At 52.1% G+C, this 23,761-nt stretch overlaps 3 protein-coding genes and 1 long non-coding RNA gene across 7 annotated transcripts in view; 2 read left to right on the top strand and 2 right to left on the bottom strand.

Moving 5' to 3' along the window:
• Window positions 1-8,220: 8,220 nt before the first annotated feature.
• LOC126492570 (cytochrome P450 2F2-like) lies at window positions 8,221-11,921 on the top strand. Its single transcript, XM_050129071.1, has 9 exons — window positions 8,221-8,400; window positions 8,879-9,041; window positions 9,343-9,492; window positions 9,707-9,867; window positions 10,392-10,568; window positions 10,641-10,782; window positions 10,875-11,062; window positions 11,485-11,626; window positions 11,717-11,921. The coding sequence occupies exons 1-9, from the start codon at window positions 8,221-8,223 to the stop codon at window positions 11,896-11,898; spliced, it is 1,485 nt and encodes a 494-aa protein (XP_049985028.1). The 3' UTR covers window positions 11,899-11,921.
• Window positions 11,922-11,993: 72 nt separating this feature from the next.
• On the bottom strand, window positions 11,994-20,318 carry Egln2 (egl-9 family hypoxia inducible factor 2). Of its 4 annotated transcripts, none has more exons than XM_050129060.1 (6): window positions 20,208-20,316; window positions 18,155-19,260; window positions 13,657-13,776; window positions 13,158-13,294; window positions 12,881-12,948; window positions 12,383-12,573 (listed from the first exon to the last, which is right to left on the bottom strand). In XM_050129060.1, exons 2-6 carry the CDS (start codon window positions 19,028-19,030, stop codon window positions 12,518-12,520), a joined length of 1,257 nt encoding a protein of 418 aa, XP_049985017.1. In that variant the 5' UTR covers window positions 19,031-19,260; window positions 20,208-20,316; the 3' UTR covers window positions 12,383-12,517. The 4 variants fall into 4 exon arrangements, with proteins under 4 accessions (XP_049985020.1, XP_049985017.1, XP_049985019.1 ...); XM_050129062.1 differs by lacking the exon at window positions 20,208-20,316 and adding an exon at window positions 19,837-19,967; XM_050129064.1 differs by lacking the exon at window positions 13,158-13,294 and having other exon boundaries at window positions 12,427-12,573; window positions 20,208-20,318.
• A 29-nt stretch (window positions 20,319-20,347) lies between these two features.
• Window positions 20,348-23,761, top strand: LOC126492571 (uncharacterized). The gene is made up of 2 exons (XR_007589635.1): window positions 20,348-20,499; window positions 21,743-23,761. It is a non-coding gene; the product is annotated as an uncharacterized lncRNA (long non-coding RNA).
• Rab4b (RAB4B, member RAS oncogene family) overlaps window positions 22,877-23,761 on the bottom strand; it is a 10,221-nt gene continuing 9,336 nt past the window's right edge. Inside the window, exon 8 of the mRNA XM_050129068.1 lies at window positions 22,877-23,259. The gene's annotated coding sequence lies outside the window, so the exon portion shown is untranslated. The remainder of the gene's footprint in view (window positions 23,260-23,761) is intronic.

Below are 23,761 nucleotides of genomic sequence, written 5' to 3'. Positions count from 1 at the left end.
CGAACTAAAATGTCTGGGGATACGTGCAGTTTGTCAGAGGAAAAGAACGGGAGAGTTTACAGTACCCAACAAGGAGGGCACAGACAAAGCATCAGTAACTGCTAAAGAGATGAGAGCCATTAAAGAAGATCCTCTGAGCTTCATCTGACCGACGAACGGAGTCTTGAATGTAAAACTCCATTCACTGAAGGCTCCAATTTGAGAAAAAACAAAGTCATTTGAAAGGAGAGTGGCTGAGGATTGAGAACACCACCAAAAGGGCTCCCTGCTTGTAGTAACCACCTGGGCAAGTGTTTGCCAGGTTCCGCAGCCCAGGAGAGCAGAGGCCACTAAAGCTGCTGGAAAGGGTGGGTGGTGTCTCATCAACCCAACACAAGCCAGTGTTCTCTGGGAAAGGGACCTGTTTCCATCAGATCGATGTGAGTGGGTCCAGCCTATTGTGGGTGGGTCCACCCTCGGGCAAGTGGTCCTGGCTGAGCTCTGAGGACAAGCCGCATTCCTCCGTGGCCTCTGTTTCAGCTTCTGCCCTGGCTTGCCTCTGAGAGGGAGAGGGACCTGAGAGCTGTAAGCTGAAATAAACCCTTTACACGCCAAGTTGCTTTGGGTTATGGAGCTTTATCAAGCAATAGAAAGCCTCACTTAGACAATATCTCGATCCAGACGCAGAACTTGGCCATATCAGCAGTGTGGTCCTGATTTGGGAGACATTCAAAAATACATGAGTTATGGGGTCAGGGAGGCCTGCACCAAGGTTCCAGAAAGCCACCAAAGGCAAGCAATTCGTAGCAGGGTCAGACACCCTGAAAGGAGGCCCCATGAGACCACAGTGTGAGGCTGTGGTCTCCCCGGGATACTGAGATGCTGCAGTTATGGAGTTGGAGTCCAGCCTGCAGCAGTAGCAGAACTAGAGGGGTAGGGTCTACCACAGCCTTGGAGTTCATAGAACGCTGCAAGTTCTAGATCAGTGCTTCTCAATCTACCTAATGCTGTGACTCTTTCATACAATTCCTGGGGTCCTGGCGACCCCAACAATAAAATTATTTTCGTTGTTACTTCCTAACTGTAATTTTGCTACTGTTATGAATCATAATGTAAATATCTGTGTTTTCCGAAGGTCTTAGTTAACCCTTGTGAAAGGGTCGTTTGACCCTCCAAAGGGCTCATGACCACCAGTTCAGAACCACTGCTCTAGATGCTGGACATGGAACGTCAGTGTTTAGTGGTTTCCCTGGTGGATTTGGGTGTTGCTTTGATCCAATCTTCTCTCACCAATTCCCTTGTTTCCCCACCCCAAATTGCAGATTTTAATATATGCCATTGTCCATTGAAAGTATGTAAGTTGGAATTTTAAAACATTTTGGAATATATATGCGTGCACACTGTGTGTGCATGTGTGCATGCATATTTTCATGTGTGTGGGTACATATATGTGTGGAGCTCCAAGGCTGACATTGGGAGTTCTCGTCAACCATCGGCCATTTTGTTCAATGATGCAGGTTCTCTTAGTTTAACCTATTCTAGTTAGGTCCAGCTAATCTAGTTAGCCAGCTTGCTCCAGGATCCCCATCCCCACCTCTGAGCACCGGAGTTACACCTGGGTTGCTGCATTCACCAAGCAACAACATGGGTTCTGAGTGTCCAAATTCTAAAAACCACACCCGCACCTCCAGCTTTTTACATTTTTATTTTATAAGTGTTTAAGTTAAAGACTGAGTCTCAAAAGAGAGTTTGGCCAGGCATGGCAATGCACACTTTTAATCCCAGCACCTGGGAGGCAGAGACAGGCACACTTCTGTGAGTTCCAGGATCGCCAAAGAGAGACCCCATCCCAAAACAAAAAGGGGGTGTTGAACTTTTGGACAGTTTTGAATCTGTTAAAGCTATAGGGATGGGTGGTGGTGGTGGCACTTGTCTTTAATCCAACCACTCGGGAGGCAAAGGCAGGTGGATCTCTGAGTTTGAGGGGAGCCTGGTCTATAAAGCAAGTTCCAGGACAGCCAGGAATGTTACACAGAGAGACCCTGTCTCAAAAAACTGGAAAACAACAACAACAACAACAACAAAAGGACTATAGGGGCTTTTGGAGATGAACTTCCCTTTACATTTTGAGGTAAACAGAGATGTCAGGAACCAGATATAGAATGTTCGGATTTAAACATGTGTCTAGGGCTGGAGTTAAGAGAGCTTGCAACCCCTGCAGAGGACTAAGTCCAGCTTCCAGCACCCACATCAGATGGCTCATGACCTCTTGTATCCCAGCTCTAGAAGATCTGTGCCAACACCCTTCTCTGACTTTCCTTTCTTAAGTTGGGAATTTGGTCACAGCAATAAAAAATAATTGGAAATATGAGGCATATGGCTCAATATCAGAAATGCTTGCCAGGAATCCACCAATGTGATCCACAGGAGTAGTCTGGTGGTAGAGTGCTGGGCTAGAACCCACCTACGAGAGCCCTATTTTAGAATGCAAAGGCACAGGCTGGAGAGGTGGTTTCAAGATTAAGAGCACTTGCTTCTTTTTCAGAAGATCTCACTTGGTTTCCCAGCACATAACTGCTTGTAACCCCAGCTCTAGGGGATCTGGTGCCCTTTGAACTCCATTGTCACCTGCACTCTTGTGCACATGCACACACATGAACACACACACATAATTTAAAAATAATAAAAATAAATACTTTTAAGATTTGTTTTATATGTATGAGTGTTTTGTTTGCATATATTTATGCATGCCATGTGTGTGTCCAGTGCCTGCAGACATGAGGCACCAGACATGCACATGGCACGCATAAATATACAGCCAGAAGAGGGTGTCATCCCCTGGAATGGAATTACAGGTGGTTGTGAGCCACCACGTGGATGCAGGGATCCAAACCTGAGTCCACTGCAAGAGCGGTAAGTGCTCTTAACCACTGATCCGTATCTCTAACCCCCATAAATCTGAGCGGAGGGAGGGGAATGAAGCCCTAGACTTTATCCTTGGTATGGGAAGAAGGATTATTACAAAGGGAAATATTAATGAAGGGTACCAAAAGCTCCGGGTTTAGCACATCTAAAGACTTAAAGATTTAGCAGCTAACATCTTAAACATCCAGGTTGGACTCCCGTTTAGCCAAGGGATTAGTGAGGAGCAGCAACCTTGCAGGACTCTGCCAAAAAATGCTCCCCAACACAGGTGCCCTGCTATACCGGGTGTGAGCTGAACAGAAAGGGCAGCCAGAGGACAAAGAGAGGCACCGAAAAAAGGGAGACAGGGATGCCCAGGGAGAAGGGAGACATAGACATTCTAAAACAGAAACCAAATTATGAGAAGGACCAAAATAAAATGTGGTGGTTTGGATGAGATGTCCGCCATAGTCTCAGGCGTCTGAGTATTTGGTTCCCCCACTGGTGGTGCTTAGGAGGTATGGGCCTTGCTGGAGGAAGCATTCCGCCGGAGGGGGGGTGGGGGGGGCTTTGAGTGCAGGGTGGCACCGCTCCCAGCGTGCTCTCACTCCTGCTTGCAAGTTCAAGATGCTATGTTTTAGAACAGTATTTTAAGATGCGCCACACTGGTTTATGGTGTGGGGTGTTTGTTTAATGATGCAAAGATGCGCTGCTTTCTTTTACGTTGCACTTATTTGACTCTATGAAGCTGTGCCACTTTACCTGTCTAAAACACCTGATTTGTCTAATAAACAGAAGAAGGGCCCATGGCAAGGCAGCAGAAAGACAGGTGGGGCTGGTAGGCAGAGAGAACAAATAGAAGGAGAAAAGGAGAGATCAAGAGGCTAGAAAAGAAGGAGCCAACCACCCAGTCACACAGCCAGACACAGAATCAGAAGGGGGAAAAGAGACACAGAAATAGAAGAAGGTAAGAGCCTAGAGGCAAAAGACAGATGAGATAAGTTAAGAAAAGCTGGCTAGAAACAAGCCAAGTTAAGGCTGGGCATTTATAAGAAAGAAAACACCCCTGTGTGATTTATTTGGGAGCTGGGCAGTGGGCCCCCAAGAAGTAGAGTAAAAAACAAACAGCAGGGGCTGGAGAGATGGCTAAGTGGTTAAGAGCACTGCCTGCTCTTCCAAAGGTCCTGAGTTCAATTCCCGGCAACCACATGGTGGCTCACAACCATCTGTAATAAGGTCTGGTGTCCTCTTCTGGCCTGCAGACATACAGACAGAATATTGTATACATAATAAATAAATAAATAAATATTTAAAAAAAAACAAACAAACAGCAACAGTGTGAGCTTTCAGTGTCTGCTTCTTGCTACCGTGCTTCCCTGTCATGGTAGGATTTATTCCCAAATAAACCCTTCCAATTTTTTAATTGGTTGGGGGAGATCCCTGCTTTTGAAGGGTTGGAGTTCACAAGGCCCTTCTGCTCCCTGGGGATCTACAGGCAATAAATGGCTGCTGGGAGGTGTGTTTTATCACAGCAGCAGAAAAGTAACTGATACAGAGAAGACAGAGAGGGATACAGATGGTCTGAAGGGGAGAAATGGGTGTGACTTAAAAATCACAGAACAAGAGACTTACTTTGCACCAAGACCTCCTTTAGACTTTCGGGGTATAAACGCCAGCCTGGCACAGTGGACCATATTTGTGTTCTCAGCACTTGAAAGGCTAAGACAGGAGGCTGGAGAATTCACAGCCAGGCTGCATTGCACAGTGAGATCCCCACCTCAAAAACAAAATGTTTTTAAAAGTGATCCAGACTTTAAGTTGGGCAGTAGTGGCACACACCTTTAATCCACTCGGGAGGCAGAGGCAGGCGGATCTCTGAGTTCAAACCCAGCCTGGTCTGCAGAGTGAGTTCCAAGGACAGTCAGGGCTACACAGGAAAACCTTGCCTCAAACTCCCTCCCAAAAAAGTGATCAAGACTGGGTCTGACAAGATGGATCAGTCGGTTCACTCGCTGTTCAAGCATGAGGACGTGAATTCCACCCCTAGCAGCCATGTAAAAGCCAGGCACTATTGTACATACCTACATTCCCAGTGCTTGAGATGGCAGAGACGGGGGACCCCAGAGCCTGCTGCCCAGCCAATCCAGCTGAGCCTGGGAGGTTTAATGAGAGACTATATCTCAAAAATTCAGGTGGGAAGCAGCTGAGGAAGACAGGCAACATCAGCCCCTGGCCTCTGGTGTCCACTCATACACACCCTCAGGCACAAGGACTCACATAAACACAATTTTTTGTTTGTCTTTTGTTTTTCGAGACAGTGTTTCTCTGTGTAGCTCTGGCTGTCCTGGAATCCATACCCTAGACCAGGCTGGCCTCAAACTCAGAGAGATCAGCCTGCCTCTGAGTCCAGAGTGCTGGGATTAAGAAGCGTGCGCCACCATACCTGCCCAAGATTTTTTAATTGGTCCAGTGAGATCCCTGCTTTTGGAGGGGTTGGGGTTCACAAAGCCCTGCCCCTCCCTGAGGATCTACAGGCAATTAGTGGTTGCTGGGAGGGTAAGAGACATGTCTTCGGGGGTGTAGCCTCCAGTGAGTTCTCCATGCTCTCCTGTAATTGATCCCAATTAAACTCACTGGTTGACAAAAAAGAAAAAAGACATGAAAATAGAAGAGCGAGCTAGGAAGAGGAAGGGGATCAGTGGTGATGGGGTCGGACAAGAGAGGGTGAAGGGGTGAGAGAACATTATCAAAATGCAATATGTATATGTATTATGAAAATGTCATAATTAAACCTGTTAATATGTACAATATATGCTAATAAAACTTGATTAAAAAGAGAAAATAAAATTATTTCAAGTAGAAAACAGGGTTTAAAAAAATCCTGGGTTTGAAAAGCTGACACTCCAGGGTGCAGCCCAACACAATGAAAAGAGGGACCAGGAGTTGGAGAGAAGCCCAGACTCTAATATAAAGAACCCATCATGTGTGGCGGTGGTGGCGCACGCCTTTAATCCCGGGACTAGGGAGGCAGAGGCAGGCAGATCTCTGTGAGTTCAAGACCAGCCTGATCTACAAGAGCTGGTTCCAGGACAAGCTCCAAACCTACGGAGAAACCCTGTCTCGAAAAACAAAAAATCAATCAAACAAACAATAAAAAAAAAAAAAAAAAGAAAAGAAAAGAAAAAACAATAACAACATTCTGACCTGTGGGGGCAGGGCTGGGCAGGAAGAACCTCTCATCCTCCAGTAGTTAGCCCCGCCCCCTGAGTAAGGGTGCTGCCCCTCAAAAGGAGGATGCTGCAGAGGCGAAGACCTGATGGAGGATGCTGAGGTCGACAAGGGCAGGCGGGATGTTGCGCGGCTGTTAAGATTCTTGTCCAGCTTTCACAGACGCCTGGGCTCCATTATCCAGCACTGTATAAAACGCTGTGCTGACTCATGTCTATAATTATGTTCAACATTCAGGAGGTGGAGGCAGAAGGATCAGGAGTTCAAAGTCATCCTTGACTACACACAGCGTTGCAGAGCAGTCTGGGATACCTGAGCCCCTGTCTTAACAAGTGGGTGGGTGGGGGCTGGAGAAATGGTTCAACAGTTGAGAGCACTTGTTTTTATAGAGGACCCAGGTTTGATTCCCAGCATTCACTTGGCAGCCTACAGCTCTCTGGAACTAACGTTCCACAGGGTAGGATGCCGTCTTCTGACTCCCCAGGCACCAGACACACATGCTAGCAAAACACTCACACACGTAAAATAAATATCGGAAAGACAGAAAAGATAAAACTGGAGACATACAGAGACGGAAAGAGACATGGTGGGCTAGGGGAATGAAGGAGGAGAGAGAAAAAGAAGGCAGAGGCAGAGGCCCATAGAGAGAGAGATAAGCCGGGACAGGGAGCAGAAGAGCAGGTAGATTGGAGAGAGACTGAGAAAAGAACCAGAGAGGGACGCAGAGACACTCCCAGAAACAAGTCAGCCCCAGCGTCTTCCAGGGCCCCCTACCTTACCCCCTAGGTCTGGGCTCCCTGCCAGGCAGGAAAACTGGATCCAACAGGCAAGGGAGGGGCAGGAAGGTGGACCACGTTCCCCGAACAGTCTGTCCGTGAGAACTGACTGGCCCCACCCAAGGGCTGCTGCAGGCTCAAGTGGGCCCCTCCATGTGTGCCCCTAGAGCAAGGGGCTCATAAAGAGATATGCATCTGCTATCTTAGCCTGGTCTCAGATAGGGCTTCCTCCTGAGGGTTCTGGGGGGCTGGAGACAAGGTGGTATAGTAACAGACTTGGCACCTTGAAAAGAAAGCCAGAGCCTGGGGATGGAGGCAGCCCACGTTCTGGGGCAAGAAGTAAGCAGAATGAATGTGAAAGTCTCCCAGAAACTGCAAGGCTGGAGGCACCAGAGCCTAGGGAACAGCAGCAAGCAAGGGGGAAAAGTACAGGAACCAACAGCATACAGGCTTCCAGGAGCAATGGAAAAAGCCAAGCATAGAGGTGCACACCTTTAAAGCCAGCACTTAAGGGCCTGAAGCAGGAGCATGAATTTCAGAGCAGTCTGGACTACATGATGAAATACAATCTTTTAAAAGGGGAAGTAGAGGAGGGGAGTAACAAGGTGGTTAAGACCTTTTACTGCCTTTTACTGCACTTCCAGAGGACCCACACCCAACCAACTGTGGGTGTTCAGTTCCCAACACCCACTTAGCAGCTCACAATCATTTGTAACTCCAGTTCCAGGGGATCTGAGCCTCTCTGGCCTCCCTGAGCACCAGGAATACATCTGGTGCAGAGACATATAGGTAGGCAAAACACCCATAAACATAATATTAAATAAAAGTTATTTATAAAGAAGAAAGAAAAGCAACAGAATCGATAAAGTCCCAGGTATGAGTTTTTAGGAACCACGGGCCCAGGGCACAAGGCATGCCAGGCCAGTCATATCCGTGGTGGCTGTAGGAGTTGGGAATGTATTCAGGAAGCAAGAGATACACACCTGTCTGTTATTTGGAGGTATGGTCCAGAAGAACACACAGGACTACAGGTACTAGGGTCTTGAGAGGATGCAGCACCTGGGCACCTGGCTGAGTTTCTACATGAAAATGGCAGGCTGAAGGCCATACTCGCGTGTACACACACACACACACACACACACACAGCACGACGCCTGGGGGAGAACACATGTGAGGAGAACTGGAAGAATTCCTGGGGGCAAGGTGCAGGGAACAGAGCAGCCCCAGCCTCTCACCCCTCCCACACCGATCTCCACCCTACAGCTCCCTCCTTAAAACTCCCTGCAAATTAAACCGCGGCCAAGGGATCCAGGCATCAAGGATCTCAGGCACGATGGTCACCTGCGTGGCAGCACTGCTGCTGCCGGTTCTGATGCTGATGCTTGCGTGGTGGGGTTGGCTGGTCCGCCGAGCTCAGCTGCAGAGAGGCTTACCCCCTGGGCCCAAGCCACTGCCTTTGCTGGGGAACTTGCTGCAACTGCAGTCTGGACACTTGGACCGTGTGCTCATGGAGGTAGCTCCTGCTGTGGGCTGGGAGAGCAGAACTCTGGATTTGTGAAGGTGCTATCGTGCCCAGAAGAGAGGGTAGAAATCCTGGTTTACCGAAAGGCGACAGCTGAGAGGATAGGGATCCTGGACTCCTGTGACTGGAGGGAGCAAGTGGGGCCTGGACCCCTGTGTCTGAGGGAGGAGGGTGGGGCCTGGACCCTTGTGTCTGAGGGAGGAGAGCGGGTCTTGGAACCCAGAGTCTGAGGAAGGAGGGCTGTGGCAGGATCTCTAGGTCTGAGAGAGGAGGGCTAGGGTGTAGACCTGTGTTTGAGAGCTTGGGCTAGACTCTTGGGTCTGAAAAGGAAGCAGGGATTTAGAACTCCTGAACCTGGGAAATGAGGAGCCGAGACGGAAACTTTTAGGGCGGAGAAAGACGAGGGCTCTGAGGTCTCCATGGAGATCACAAGCCTGGACTGAGTACTTCTGAGCACCACTCCCCATAGCTCTCCAGCCACTGGGGCCCAGTGTTCACCGTGTGGCTGGGCCCGCGCCCTGCAGTGGTGCTGTGCGGCTACAAGGCACTGCGGGATGCATTAGTGCTGCAGGCGGATGCATTCTCCGGCCGTGGGGCCATGGCTGTCTTCGAACGCTTCACCCACGGAAACGGTGAGGCCTAGGGTGGGTGGAGCGAATACTAGACCAACCGGACAAAATGGGCGGGGCCTAATAGAGTGCCGCTAATGAGGGCGAACCGTTAAGAACTGGGGCTCAATCAACATTCACAGCGCAGCCAATAGAAGCCTAAGTACCTAACCTCTGGAGAGCAAGCGCTGGTCAGGGATCCGACCCGCAAAGGCAGGATCAGAGCACATGGGCTGGGGAAAAAAGCAAAGCAATTAAGAAGTCCCCAAGAGGGGCAAGCGACTGGACCCTGCGTGGCCAACTTTAGTTTTGGTTCCCACTGTAGGCATAGTGTTTTCTAATGGGCCGCGCTGGAAGACGCTACGCAACTTTGCACTTGGGGTGCTGAGGGAGCTTGGCGTAGGAACGAGGACCATAGAGGATCGCATCCTGGAGGAGGCGGCATGCGTGCTGGACGAATTTCAAGCCATCATGGGTGCGGCCTGGCAGGGAAAGACGAAGTACCTGGTTGGGGGGTAGGAGTGGGGGCGAAGGGGTGTGACTGACAGAGCACCAAAATGCTTTGGTGCAAGGCAGATTCCAAGGAGCTAGGTGAAGGGACCACGGCTTTTGTGTGAAGGTATCAAACCATCTTATTTAGAGGCTTGAGGGTGAGGGTCTCCTTACTAGCCACAGTTTTATTACCCCAGGAGCTCCATTTGATCCCCGGCAGCTATTGGATAACGCCGTGTCAAATGTCATTTGTTCTGTGGTCTTCGGAAAGCGCTATAACTATGGGGACCCGGAGTTCCTGAGGCTCCTGGACCTCTTCAGTGACAATTTCCGCATCATGAGTTCCCGATGGGGTGAGGTGAGAGGATGGGCTCCAATTCTTCCCTTTTAGGAACAGCCTTATGCCAACCCCCAGGGGCATACACAGCCCTACCTACAGTAGCTCACTAAGATGCAAGTGTCAAGACTGTAGACTGAATGACAGAGTTCTAATCCATAAAATCCTCTTTTAATCTCCCCACTGGGAAACCACAGCCTTCTCCAAGATTGTATTAAGACTGTTTTAGCAGGGCTGGAGAGATGGCTCAGAGGTTAAGAGCATTGCCTGCTCTACCAAAGGTCCTGAGTTCAATTCCCAGCAACCACATGGTGGCTCACAACCATCTGTAATGGGGTCTAGTGACCTCTTCTGGTCAGCAGGCATACACACAGACAGAATATTGTAATATTGTATACATAATAAATATTTAAAAAAAAAAAGACTGTTTTAGCAGGGGGTGGTGGCACGTGCCTTTGAGGCCATCCTGGTCTACAGATTGAGATCCAGGTTAGCTACACAGTGATACATCTCACAGACAAACAAATAGAACCCTGTCTCTCCAGACATACAATATGTTCCCATCCTTCATGGACTGGATCCCTGGTCCCCACCACCGAATCTTCAAAAACTTCCAAGAGCTCCGACTCTTCATCGCTGAGCAAATTCGGTGGCACCGGCAGTCACGACGGGCTGGGGAACCCCGTGACTTCATTGATCGTTTCCTCGACGAAATGGATAAGGTACACGTTCCTGCTGCCCTAACCCCTCCCCTTGCCACCGAGCAGCAGGCATTAGTCTCCCTCTATCCGCAGGAACAGCAGGATCTGGACAGCCATTTCCAGGATGAGACTCTGGTGATGACCACTCACAATCTTTTCTTCGGTGGCACTGAGACCACAAGCACCACTCTGCGTTACGGACTCCTCATAATGCTCAAGTACCCAGAGGTGGCAGGTCAGGGAGCTGGGTCCTCCCCAGAGCATGAATGAGAGGGGAGCTGGGGCGGAACCTAGTAAAGCACACCTCACAGACTCTGCTGACCCCAGCCAAGGTGCAAGAGGAGCTGGATGCCACTGTAGGTCGGACCCGCACCCCCAGACTGGAGGACCGTACCCGCCTGCCCTACACCAACGCGGTGCTGCATGAGATCCAGCGCTTTATCAGCGTGCTGCCACTGGGGCTGCCTCGGGCTCTCACCCGAGATACACACCTCAGGAACCATTTCTTGCACAAGGTGCACAGGGAGTCTGAGAATTCTGCACTGGGAGAAGGGAGCATAAGTGTCCATTCAGAGATTAGGCTCAGTGAGGACTCCCCTCCCCAGCTATTAATATCGTCTCAGGGGCGGGGGTGTAGCTGTGGGAGAACTTGCCCAGCACCTGCAAGGCCCTGGGTTAGGTGCCAAGCACAAAAATATAAGGGGTCGCCGGGCGGTGGTGGCGCACGCCTTTAATCCCAGCACTTGGGAGGCAGAGGCAGGTGCATCTCTGTGAGTTCGAGACCAGCCTGGTCTACAGAGCTAGTTCCAGGACAGGCTCCAAAACCACAGAGAAACCCTGTCTCGAAAAAACAAAAATAAATAAATAAATATATAAAGGGTCTTCGTAAGGTGCTCACATTCAGTCTGTGGGTAACAGTAACTGTGTGTACCCCCAGGGCACATTTGTGATTCCCCTGCTTGTGTCTGCGCACCGGGATCCTACCCAATTCAAGGACCCTGATCATTTCAATCCCACCAATTTCCTGGATGACCAGGGCGAGTTCAAGAACAACGATGCCTTCATGCCTTTTGCCCCAGGTCTGGACAAGAGGGAGGGGACCCAGGTGGCTAGCACTGGGGAACTGGCAGGTGCTCGCTCATCCCACATCTGTACCCATATATCCACAGGAAAGCGGATGTGCCTGGGGGCTGGGCTGGCCCGCTCTGAGATCTTCCTCTTCCTCACTGCCATCCTGCAGAAGTTCTCCTTGCTCCCTGTGGGAAGTCCTGCCGACATCAACCTTACTCCACAGTGCACTGGACTGGGCAATGTGCCACCAGTCTTCCAGCTCCGCCTGGTGGCCCGCTGAGGTTGGGCTCAACTACTCTGACCTCAGTGGTCCTGATCTCCTTAGCTGCCCTAACTGTACGTGTAAATCTATTTACAAAGAGGAATACAAGTATGTGCAGCTCTGAGGTAAACTTTTATTTCTTGGCTGGCAGGACCTCCATACCCATGCTCCTCATGGCACCTTAGTCTGCCCAAGCCATGGCATCCCAGTCCATAAAGTGCCACAGCCAATGGGGTTGGGGAGTCACTTCACATTCCAGGCTGGAGGAGTGAGGAGGGGGTATGAGTATGCCCCCCCCAACAGACCTTTGCCAGCAAGAGGCCATGACTCACCTCAACCCCAAATCCTGCCTCCTCTCAGCTCAACACACAATGGACCAGACATGGCAGGACATAGGCCACCAGCCACACTGGCCACTGCCTAAGTCACAACCCGGCCCCAAACACGGGGCAGCAGAGGTCTCTCCTTGTTGGTCCTCAGTGACGCTTATGCCCGCCACAGCACGCAGTATGGAGGCAAGCCAGAAGCAGCAGCAGTGGCAGGTGGGGAGCGGGCACTGAGGCTAGTGAGCTGCAGCTGGGCCCGGGGCTCCCCTGAAGGCAGGGAGCTGCTAATCCATGCAGCTCTGGACTGGCCATTAGGTGGGTGTAGTTGGCTGTGATACAGGAACCTGGACACCTTTTTGTCCCGATGCTGAGGAGGAGACGAAGACAAGAAAGACACTGTGAATCACTAGGAAGGGACAGAGACACCAAAAGAAACCTGGGACAAAGGGGAGAACATTAAAAGAAAAGTGGGACTCAGGTTGGAGACAGCAGGAAAGCAGGCGAGAACCAGGTGTAAGGGACTGATAAAAGGGCTGTGGGTGTGAGCGGCTGGTAGTACTTGCCTAGTGTGGCAAAGGCCCTGGGTACCCACTCTGAGCACCAGAAAAAAAGGGTAAGGACTGTGACCTGGCAGCACACAGGGACTAGGAAGGGCAAAGGAGGAAAGCAGGTACCTAGCTGATACTTGTCTCTGGCTGCCGCCCGCTCCTTGGCATCAAAATACCAGACAGTGATGGCGTACCTGGGAAATCAGGCAGTCAGATCAGTTCTCTGCAGTTCTAGCTGCCACCTCTGGTGACACATCCACCCTTTTACGTCACTTGATTCTGGGTCCCACTTAGGCCCTCTCAGCATCTCATCACTCCCCTGTCACTCTGAGGGTTGGGGAGATCTAAGAAATCTTTGGCACAGGGGAAGCAGCTGAGCACATTCCTAAAGTACAGGTCATACCTTGTGGCATAGGCTGGTTTCACCTCATGTGGGTTCCGTCGGTCAGACCAGAAAATGAGCAACCGGTCAAAGAGTGGCTCGATGTTGGCTACCACTGGTCGACCCTCAGGGAAGATCTGCAGCAGGCCACCATGCACCTAGGGGCAGGCCAGATAAGGCTACTGGTGAAGCCTGTAGCCTCTGCCTTATACTGCATGCATGTGCCCACCAGGGGGCGCAGCGCTAGCACACATCACTCCCTCCTACCACTCAGACGCTTAAAATGAATGACAGCCCAGAGTCTACATTGCCATGGAGATGGGCAGGAAGCTACTAAGGACAGGAAGGGGGGGAGTGTACAAGTCTGGGTGGGGCTAAGCAGATGGCACCATTCCCGGAAAGGAGGGCCACAGTCAGCTAAAGAGGAGCCCTCAGACCTTACAGCCCTGTGAGCTGAGAGAAGTGGAGGACAGAACCCCAGCTGGAATATTAGCATACCATCCCAGCCCCCACCCCCTACCTTAACATCCCAGTTCTGATTCAGGTAATAGATACAGGTGATGCAGCGCCCGTCGCCGTGGGGATTGTCAACATGCCTCACATAGCCGAGGCCATTGCCTGGGTAACACGCCACCATGGCCTGTAAGAAATGGAGGAAGGTAGTTTACTGAGACCAGAGGAACCCCTTGCCCCTGGTCTGTCCTGGATCGCCTTAGGTTATGTGAGCTCCAGCCCGAGAGACTTTTCCCTAATTCAGCCACACTCTATCCTCAAGTTCAACAATCCACTCTCCTACCTCCATCCCCAGCCCAAAACCAGAGGGACTCAATGAATAAATGATGGTTTGTGCTTTTTGAAAAGATCCTAACCCTAGGCAGGTGTAGAGGTGTGCACACCTAATCCCAGCACTTAGCAGGTGTAGGTAGGAGAGACACAGGTTCAAGGTCAGCTTGAACTACCCAGCAAGAGCAGAGCAGAGTTCTGAGATATGGAGGCTCGGCCTCCTCACATCAGAGGTTCTGTTAGGGCTTGAAGGAGATGCGGCCTGGATTTTTTAAAGGTGCCCTCAGATAATTCATGCTGAGAGCTGCTACTCTTGACTACAGAGACTCCAAACACGTGCATGTGACAGGAACCTGACTTACAGTTCCAGCTCCAGGCATCCTGCACACTGCTGGCAGCCCCAGTGCCTGAGCAGGCCTCCACTATCCCACCGTAAACCGGGGCTGATAAACACCTTCCATCCATCTGCAGCATTACCTCCTCGGAGACATGGTGTTTCCAACATCTCAGAGACAGGCCCCTGCTGGGCTTGGTTTCTGTGGGTATGGGTCTGGCTAGAGCCCTACTTTCCCCTGCCTCTCAGCCAGGCAGTCAGGGCTTAAGTAAGACAAGGCCCAGCCACTTCTGCAGACCCAAGCCACAAGGTCAAATGTCTGTAGCCGAATGAGCTGTGGCACTGGGGAGGTAAATTAAGTTCCCCACTTCAGGTTGCTGTGAGAACCGAGCTAGACTATGAATGTCTGCAAAGACACAGTGCTGCAGCCGCAGGAGAGAGAACAGGAGCACAAGCTGCAATGCTACTTAAAGGAAAGAATGCCACCCTCTGGGTGTTGACCACTGGGAGTTCAGACGAAGCAAAATGGAGTAGCTAGCAAGAGAACCCTTTGGTTTTTGCCCAGTAAGCAGCCACCAGTCTTGACCCTACCATCCAAGTACCACTCTGCAAGTTTGGGCTCCTTGACAATGCTCAGCTATACTTTTTGGGTCCAGTCTAGCTCAGCAAGACAAGCAAAGAAAAACACTCAAAATAAGACACATCACCGTCTGCCGCCAAGCAAAAGGCTTACCCAGCACTCCATGAAGGTCAGCTGATTCAGCCTTATATCCTCCTCCCAAGGTTCTTCTCAACCCATTAATCCCAGAGCTCATCCCACTGTGGATGCCTAAGGCCTCTGCCTTTGATCTATACACCTGATCCACCACAGACCCTACCTTTGCAAAGAGACCAGGAAAGCCTGCCACCATCTAAGGTTACACAGCAGTAGAGGGCTTCAGCACCAGGGCAGAGTAACTGAGAAGGCCCCAGAGGGAAATCCAGGCCTCTAAGCTCAGAAGAACGAATCTTCTCTGCATTGCTCCTGCAGATGGGATGGCATGCTAAGCAACCACTCACTGGCAGGAAAAAATGTGGCTGTGGCCCTGGTGGCCTGGAATCATGAGTCACTGATTAGAGAGGGGCAAGGCCTCCTTAGCTGGGAGTCCAATCACAGCTCAAGCAGGTTCTGCACACTGATGGGAGGGCAGGCAGTGCTGTTCGGCCTTTAATCAATCACCACACAGCACTACACACCCAGAAAAGTACACTTCCCACAATAGGGACCAAGACCACCACCCTGCAGGGCCTGACCCTTCCTCTGCTCTCGACCTCAACAGACCTACCTCCTCCCCACCTTCACGCCTATACTCCTGCCTGTGCTGTGCCTTAGCACGACTGAGGCCATGTTGGAGATACCATTCTGACCTTAAAACCCAGCACATAGCCCCCAATACCTGCCACAGTGGGAGCAAAGACTTGGTTCATAATTCTAGCAAAGTCCCTAACTGTGCTAACCTTGTTTTTTGGCTTCTGTAGTTCCACTTTTTGCTAACTGTGACAATCAGTAAAATGCAACAATCAGGATGTACTTTAAGGCTTAAAAGACAAAGCTATAAGGTTTGGGGCTGCATGATCTGGGCATGTTTCCCATGCAGCTACTGACTGGACTCAAGCATCTAGCTGACTGTGCAAGAAGTCAGAGTACCCAGTGCACTACCTGCCGTGTCGAAGTGCTGCTCTGAAACCATGCCCTCCAGGAAAAGCTTCAATCACAAGGACTGCAGTAGAGTGGTAAAGGAATTTACTCTCCACCCTTCCCCCTTCAAAAGCAGGGAGAAGGGATCACTCCAGGATGCTCCTGCTTTTGGTAATAATGTGCTAAGGACCCTACCACCACCACACACACCACATCAGAAGCCAGTGACAGTCAGTCAGACAGCAGGCTTTGCCTCCAAGCTGCTCTTAAAGGAGCAAACTAAACAAGCTGGACCCTCGCTGGGGTCCCCTCTGCTCATCCTTGATGCCAGAGAGTCAAGTCAACAGTTACAAGTCAACAGAGAAGAGAGGACTAGAAGGAAGAAGTAATGTAACCCAGGGCTGACCTAGGTTACACTGGTCAGGCCACACTGGTAGTCAGTGTCCTCACCTCAACACCCCACACTCACTCTAGAGCACAAGAAGGGAAGTTACACATGGCCCTTGCCCTCTGTAAGTGAGAGAGCATGGAGCTGCTATGTAGAGTGATGGGACCTGTGCTTACCTCCACATGAGGGCCACTCAGAGCTTACACTGTGACTCTTCCCCCTTCCCAATCTTAGCTCAGGTTCCAGACAGGAGGAGATACTGCAGGGGAGACAACCTATTCCTTCAACCCTTTCCCAAAGTGCTAGCAGCTAGGCACCTGAGCCAGCTTTCCCATCCTCTAAGGCTAAAGAGTTTATAGCCCACTTCCTGGGCACTCAGCTCTCCTGGTCTTCCCCCCACCCCCACCCCCACGTCCCTCCTATGAGGACTGTGGATACCAGTTGCCACTGCTGAGCCCAGGAAGCAACACTGGTCTTGCCTGCACAGGAGCCAAACCCAGGGAGGGACCAGTTCTGGCTCTTCAGCTATCAAGTAACAGGAGGGAGAGGGAAGTAGGACAAGTTCCACTTGGGGTGGGGAGGCAACAGGCCTGGGCCCCAGGGAGAAGGGGGAGGGGTGGGGGGCAACCCTGATCCCCAACCCAGTTTCAGCCTGGAAAGAAGGCTGTACTGAAGTAGAAACCAAGATAGAAGCTGAGTGACAAGGGAAGGGACCATCAGGAGCACAGCCTCCGCTCACAGGGCAGAACACAGCCTACAATATCACCAGTCAGGAACCACTGCTGGCCAGCAGCAGGCACTCTCAACAGACTGCATCCATATGACACCAAGCCTCCGGGTCACACTCTTCCAGCAAGAGAATGGATATGTCAGCAGACCAGAAAGGCCACGGAGGTCACAGTCTAGTCAGGGCTCCTGACTCCTGGTTCTTGAACGGACAGCCTGACAACTACCATCATATTCCAACCACGTGTGCACCTTTCCTGAAAAGGTCTATGGCTGTGGGCAGATTATCTGAAAAGCCTTGGCTCCAAAGACATTAGGATCTACTGTTCTGCAACACGAAAAAGGAATGGAGAAAACTATAAACGCAGAGGGTCAAAGAAAGAGACCGGAGAAAAGCAGGCAGGAAGTGGCAGACGGCCAGAGGATAAAGAAAGGGACTAAGGGCAGGGAGGTGTGAGAAACATGTGGACAAGTGTTCTACTTGGGCCGGCACTGTCACCCAGTGTCACCTCCAGGAAGCTGCTCTTGATGCAGATGCCAAGAGTAGGCTCACAGGGCAGAATGGAGCCCAGGTGCTCAACTAGACAGGCAGCACACCCCATCTTCAGCCTAGGCTACCCCAACACTGCCACTTCCCTTCACCTTCTGGTGGAACAAGCTTCTGTCACCCTTAACTACCCTTGGTCTAAGGGGGATTAAGACAGCAGCTCCTGGTCTTCCAAGGGCAAAGACCTCTGCCACCCTAGGCTGAACAGGTACAAAAATCAAAGCCCAGCTAGGCGGTGGTGGTGCACACCTTTAATTCCAGCACTCAAGAGGCAGAGGCAGGCAGATCACTGAATTCCAGGCCAGCTTGGTATACAGAGGGAGTTCCGTAACAGCCAGAACTGTTACACAGATAATCCCCGTCTCAAGGAAAACAAAACAAAAAAACAAAAAATAAAATTTAAAAAAAAGAAAATAAAAGCCCAGTGGGAGGAAGAGACACAAGGCCCCGCAGGTAACTGTAGCCCTTCTGGTGGAGCTGCCTACGCTCTGCTACATAACCCCAGACTTATCTCCAAACCCACATGCCAAAGTACTAGGCACTCACCGAAAAAGTGCCTTACCTTGGTGCGGCCATTGATGACGTAGTTGCCCAGCCGCCCCGCACAGTGGCGGATTACTGTGTCCACATGAGCCATGAGGGCACCAATGCTCCTGCAGCTTGGCTCGTGGCCTTCTACCCAGGCAATCTGGTCCCCACGAATGCTGCGCGGTGGTATCGCCCGCTGGCTCACTAGTTGCCCATCACGCAGACGCCCGCCCCACTTCAGGGCTTCCACCTCCGCCAGCACACGGCCACCCAGTGTTGCCCCCAAGAAGTTGTCCTTGACGCAGATACCATAGTACCGCATGCAAGGCACAATGTAGTCCAGGGCCAGGCGCTCGGGTGCAGAGGGTTGTGCTTCCTCCCTCAGCCTAGCACTTGCCTCGCCACTGCTACTGTTAGTGTTGCTGCTGCTGCTGCTGCCGCCGCCACCGCTGTCACAGCCCACACCACTTTCCCCCTTGGCTTCCTGGTTCTCTTGCCTGGCCCATGGTCGCTTGCTGGGTAGAGGGGCATCCCCACCATCCTTGGCCCACTTCCTTTTGGGGGCCTCAGGCCGGGCACCCTGGGCCGCCAGTCGCTGGCACTCCTTGGTGACCAGCGCAGCAGCACCTTCACTCTGCAGTGGCCACAGCTCACCACCATCCTGCCCACCAAAGCCCTCCCGAAGGGGGCTGGCAGTGGTAGTGGTAGCAGTGGCTGTGGTTCTGGGGGTCCCATTGCCAGCCGAGGCCTCACCAGATGATCCTGGACGGTGGTAGGAGGGTAGCAGGGGGCAGGGCAGGTAACTCTCCACCCCCATCCTGGCGCGGCTAGGCTCCAAGGCCTCTGACACAGACCCTGGCAACTGAGGGAGAGCCTGATTCAGGGCCTGCGGCTGGCACGGGCTGTCCATGGCAGCAGTGTCTTCATCCCCCGGGCATGGAGGGTACGGCCCGGGCCCATGGTGCCACCCTCCTCCGCCTTCTCCTCCTCCACTTGATGCAGCCGGGGGCCGCTGGGCCTGGTGTGGGGCAGGGTGAGGCAGGGCAGGCAGCAGGGGCTCCTCTAGTGCCCCGGGGGTGCTCACTGGTCCCCAAGTCCACAGTTGTCCCTAGGAGCTTGAGAAGGGACTGGTGGGGGTGGCTGGAAAAGAGAAAAAGAAGGACTTAAGAGGAGTTAGAGACAAGCAGGTAGGAAGGGCTGGGAATGGTACCAGCAGTAAGCAGATGACAGACACATTCACAGCGAACACACACACACTGAGGCAAGATGGGGCGCAGAACTTGGGAATTAGAGAGGGAAAGACTGGCAGAGTAATATTGGGAAAGTGCAGAGGGAAAAGGCTGCATGGGAGGCCCAATAAGAGGACAGCAATAAATGAATACTCTAAGAGATCTGAGGAAGAAAAGCAACAGCGAGAAGTGGGAAACGGGTACCTGCCTGAGGGGTCCATAGAGACTCAGAGAATGACACAGAAAACGGGAGTGAGGAATCTAGGATAAAGTCGGGCTTGTGGGGAGCCGGCGGGCACTGCCACCGCGCAACGTTTGCGGGAACCGGATCGCCTGAGTGGAAGGCCACGAGCCAGGGCAGGCGGGGAACACCGGGTGTCCAGGGACAAAGAGAACAGGGAGGAAAACAAGACTGCAGGGGAGCGGGAGGGCCGGTGGGGTCGACCTGTGCCCTACGGGAGGAAGCCTACTGGGGCCCGACACACACCCAGACGGAAGGGAGGTCCTGCCAGACAGACGGACAGACGGAAGGGAGACCGGGAGGAGGGTCGGACCCAACGGCCTCCCTCCCAACCCCCTCCGCAGCGGCCCAGGGGCCGCCGGACGCCGCGGGCGACTGAGGCGGGGCCGCACCGGCCCGGCCCCTCCCCTCGGTGGCGGCCGCGCGCTCCCGCCGCCCTCAATGGTCCGCCCCGCCGCGCCGGGCGCGCGCTTCCCTCCCCACCCCCACCCGCCCAGCGCGGGGTCGCCGCCGCCCGCGCCCCGCCTCCCGCCTCCCGCCCGGCCGTCCGCACCCGGCCGCCCGACCTCTGGGCTCCTTCTCCTCCCCAGGTCCTTCCCTTCGCGCGACCTCCTCACCGAGCTTTTTCCTCCGGCCTCGGCGCCGCCGTTTGTGCCAGCCGCCCTGCGCCTCACAGCGCGCCATACCCCGCCCCCCACCGCCCGCGACGCCCCGCCCCCGCCTCGCCCGGTGGGCACGTGACCGCAGCCCGGCCGAGGAGGCTGCGCATGCGCTAGCAGGACGTTGCCGGGCGCCCTAGAACACCCTACGGGTGAAGAGTGAGCTGGTCCGGGGCGCGAGGCTCATTTGCATTGTGTGCCCGCCCCTTCCACGCGAAAGTAGGAACGCAGATTCAGAAAAAGGCGTTCTGTGAGTTTTTAAGACTGGTCCCGGGAAGGGGTGGGTGGTGCAAATGAGGCATTTCACATAGAAAAGTCCACCCCGAGGAGCAGAAAGTGCCAGGAAACGGCTAGTGGCTGGGCTGTTGGTATTTGCTATGCAAATGTATCATTTGCATAGGCAGCTCCACCACATAATCCAAGAGGATATTGAGAAATGACTGCGCAGTTAGTTGGAAAGTGTATGTAAATTCCTACGTCAGTAATTTACATAAGCACTTAAAAAAATAACGGTGAGTATGGGATGTCCCTAGAGAAGCGAAGTCAGGTAGAACAAATGAGCAAATATGTACTATTTGCATGACCCTCTCCGTACTGCTTCCTCGGGGGCAACGTGGGAGCCAGATTAAAGCTACCTGGGACAGCCTCGTAAAGAAGACATTTGCAAAACAGGACTCCTCGGTAGTCCAGGAAGATTTTTGTTGTTGTTTATGCAGTACTGGGAACTAATCCAGAGCTTTGCACATAAAATGCAACCGCTCCACCACTAAGCTACACAAAACACTGAAGCCACCGTTCCTATGTGGATAGGGTTACTTGAATGCCCCACCCCTTCCACCAACTCTTGGGCCTACCAAGCGGGCAATCAATGCCTTGCTGACATTTTGGGAGAGCAGCTGAGCTATCCTGAGGGGGGCTGCACCTGTCTCCAAATGCCCGTATAAAGATTTCTGGGCAGAGAACCTGGAAACAACCTAGATGCCCCTCAATGGAAGAATGGATAAAGAAAGTGTGGAATACATACGCATAAGAGTACTACTCAGCGGTAAAAAAAAAAAAAAAAATGACATCTTGAATTTTGCATGCAAATCACAAGGCTAGAGAAGCCAAATAACACGGTGAACCCAAAGAAAAACATATATAGAACATCCTGGAAATTGGAAGCAAACAAGATTGCTGGGCAAAAGCTGGGAGCATGGGGGTGAGGTTAGGGATGGGGGTGAGGTTGGGGGAAGGGAAGGGAGATGGGAAAGACTGGCGAGAGCTTGGGGGAGTGGGAAGGTGGAGATAGAGGAAGGGTGGATATAGGAGCAGGGAAGAAGATGTCTACATTAAGGGAGCCATTTTAGGGTTGGCAAGAGACTTGGCTCTAGGGGAGATTCCAGGTGTCCACAGGGATGTCCCCAGCTAGGTCCTTGGGCAGCAGAGGAGAGTATACCTGAACTGTCCTTGCCCCACTATCACACTGATGTTTATCTCGAATATCACCATAGAATCTTTGTCCGGCAAGGGTTGGAGATAGACAGAGACCCTCATCAGAGCAATGGACTGAGCTCCCAAAGTCCAGTTGAAGGGCAGAAGGAGGGAGAAGACAAGCAAAGAAGTCAGGACGGCGAGGGGTTGGTCCACCAACTGAGACAGCGTGCCTGTTCTAATGGGAGCTCACCAAATCCAGCTGGACCAGGACTGAATGAGCATGTGATCAAACTGGACTCTCTGATTGTGGCTGACAATGGGGGCTGACTGAGAAACCTTTGATAAAGGCACTGGGACTTGTTTTTACAGCATGTTCTGGCTTTTTGGGATGCTAGTCTATATGGATGCACAGCTTCCTAAGCCTGGATGTAGAGGGGAGGGCCTTGGACTCAAGTAGGGAGGAGTGAGGAGGATGAGTGGGGGAGTGGGAGGGGACTGGGAGGAGGGAAGTATAAATTTTTGAATGGAAAAATAAAAAAAATTTAAAAGATTTCAGGGCACAAGGAGATACACATTAGCACCAAGTATGACCAGGAGTCCAGGTTGCACAAAAAAAAAACCCACAGTGGCACACAGAGGAGGTTTATGTTCACACACACACACACACACACACACACACAGAGGAAGAAACAGGTCTATGCTGAAGCACACACAAATCTCAGGAGCACATGTTCTCAGGAACAGATACAGGAGTTGAACAAGGCCCAGAATTGAGGTTCCCTTTAGTCCCCAACTCCTTGGTCTTGTTGCACACAGTGAAGTCTCACAACACAATCACCAGGACAGAGACCACTCATGATCACACATCCCTGCTGACACTGCCCCATCCACTAATCCTGGAAAGACACACACAGGGATGTCACTGCTGCACACACCAGCTTCCATCGATCATGTGCTGCCATTGAAGTATGTACACAAGCTAGGCATGGACACTTAAAATTCCAGCGTAGTCTGGGCTATAACAAGGCCCTATGTCCAAAAAAATAAGGGGGGGAGGGGGTTTAGGAAAAAAACAAAAAAGGACAGACATAACTCTGGCCTCAGTAAGTGTGTATCCCAATACATTCACAACTCAAGTCCCACCAGAAACAGATTACTTCCATCAAGGACCGCTTCGGTCACCGCATCTCAGAATGACAGAGGCCAAAACACAGGTGTAAACAATGCTTTATGGAGGGCTGGAACAGGATGGAGCAGGCCTCCAGATAATAAATAACACAGACTTGCAACAGCAGGGCCAGGCAGGAAGTTGGGGCCGAATGGCCCTGGTCTCAAGCTCTGGGAGTTCTTCAGGATATGGTTAGGGGTTCAGGGGGAATAGAGTTAGCCAAGTCAGAGGAAACAGCAGCAGGTGTGGGTTCCCCCTTCCCCTGTGGCTCAATCTTGCCCCAAAGCCAGGCCCCACCAGGCCCGGGAAGGGGGGATGGGAGATGGGGTGGCTTTTCTGGGGCCAGGGCAGATTGGGGCCTATCCTCTTAGGGCCTGGTTTTGGGCCCCAGCCTTCGGGTAGGGCTGGTCCAGGAGAACAGGTGAGCTGAAAGAGAAGGGTTTTATGACCTGGAGGGGTCCTGAGTCTGTCTAGCTAGAATCACTTGTCTCATTACTAGGTATCTTTGTGACCTGTCTGCCTGTACCCCTTTGTCTCTCAGTCTGTGCACTGACTTTGTGGCCTCTCTGCAGGTTATGCAGGAGTCTTGTTCTCTGAGCAGCTCCCTATTTGTCCGCCTCACAAGCTGTGTGCATCTGTAAAGGGGCATTTCAGTAACTACCTACCACCACCCTGGCCAGGTGGTACTTCACACATGTAATCCCGGTACTGAGAGGAGGATGGTGAGTTTGAGGCCAACCTGAGCTACATAGTGAGATTCTGTCTCAAAAACACAAAACATGACGGGCAGTGGTGGTACATGCCTTCCAGCACTAGGGAGGTAGAGGCAGGCAGATCTGTGAGTTCGAGGCTAGCCTGGTCTACAGCATGAGTTCCATGACAGTAAGGGCTACCCAGAGAAATCCTGTCTCCAAAACACACACACACA

This window comes from Alexandromys fortis, unplaced genomic scaffold, assembly GCF_014885135.2.
Source record: "Alexandromys fortis isolate MF-2015 unplaced genomic scaffold, M_Fortis_MF-2015_v1.1 scaffold_293, whole genome shotgun sequence".
NCBI lineage: Eukaryota > Metazoa > Chordata > Mammalia > Rodentia > Cricetidae > Alexandromys > Alexandromys fortis.
Note: the sequence above shows the minus strand (reverse complement) of the source record. Positions and strands in the feature narration are given on the sequence as shown.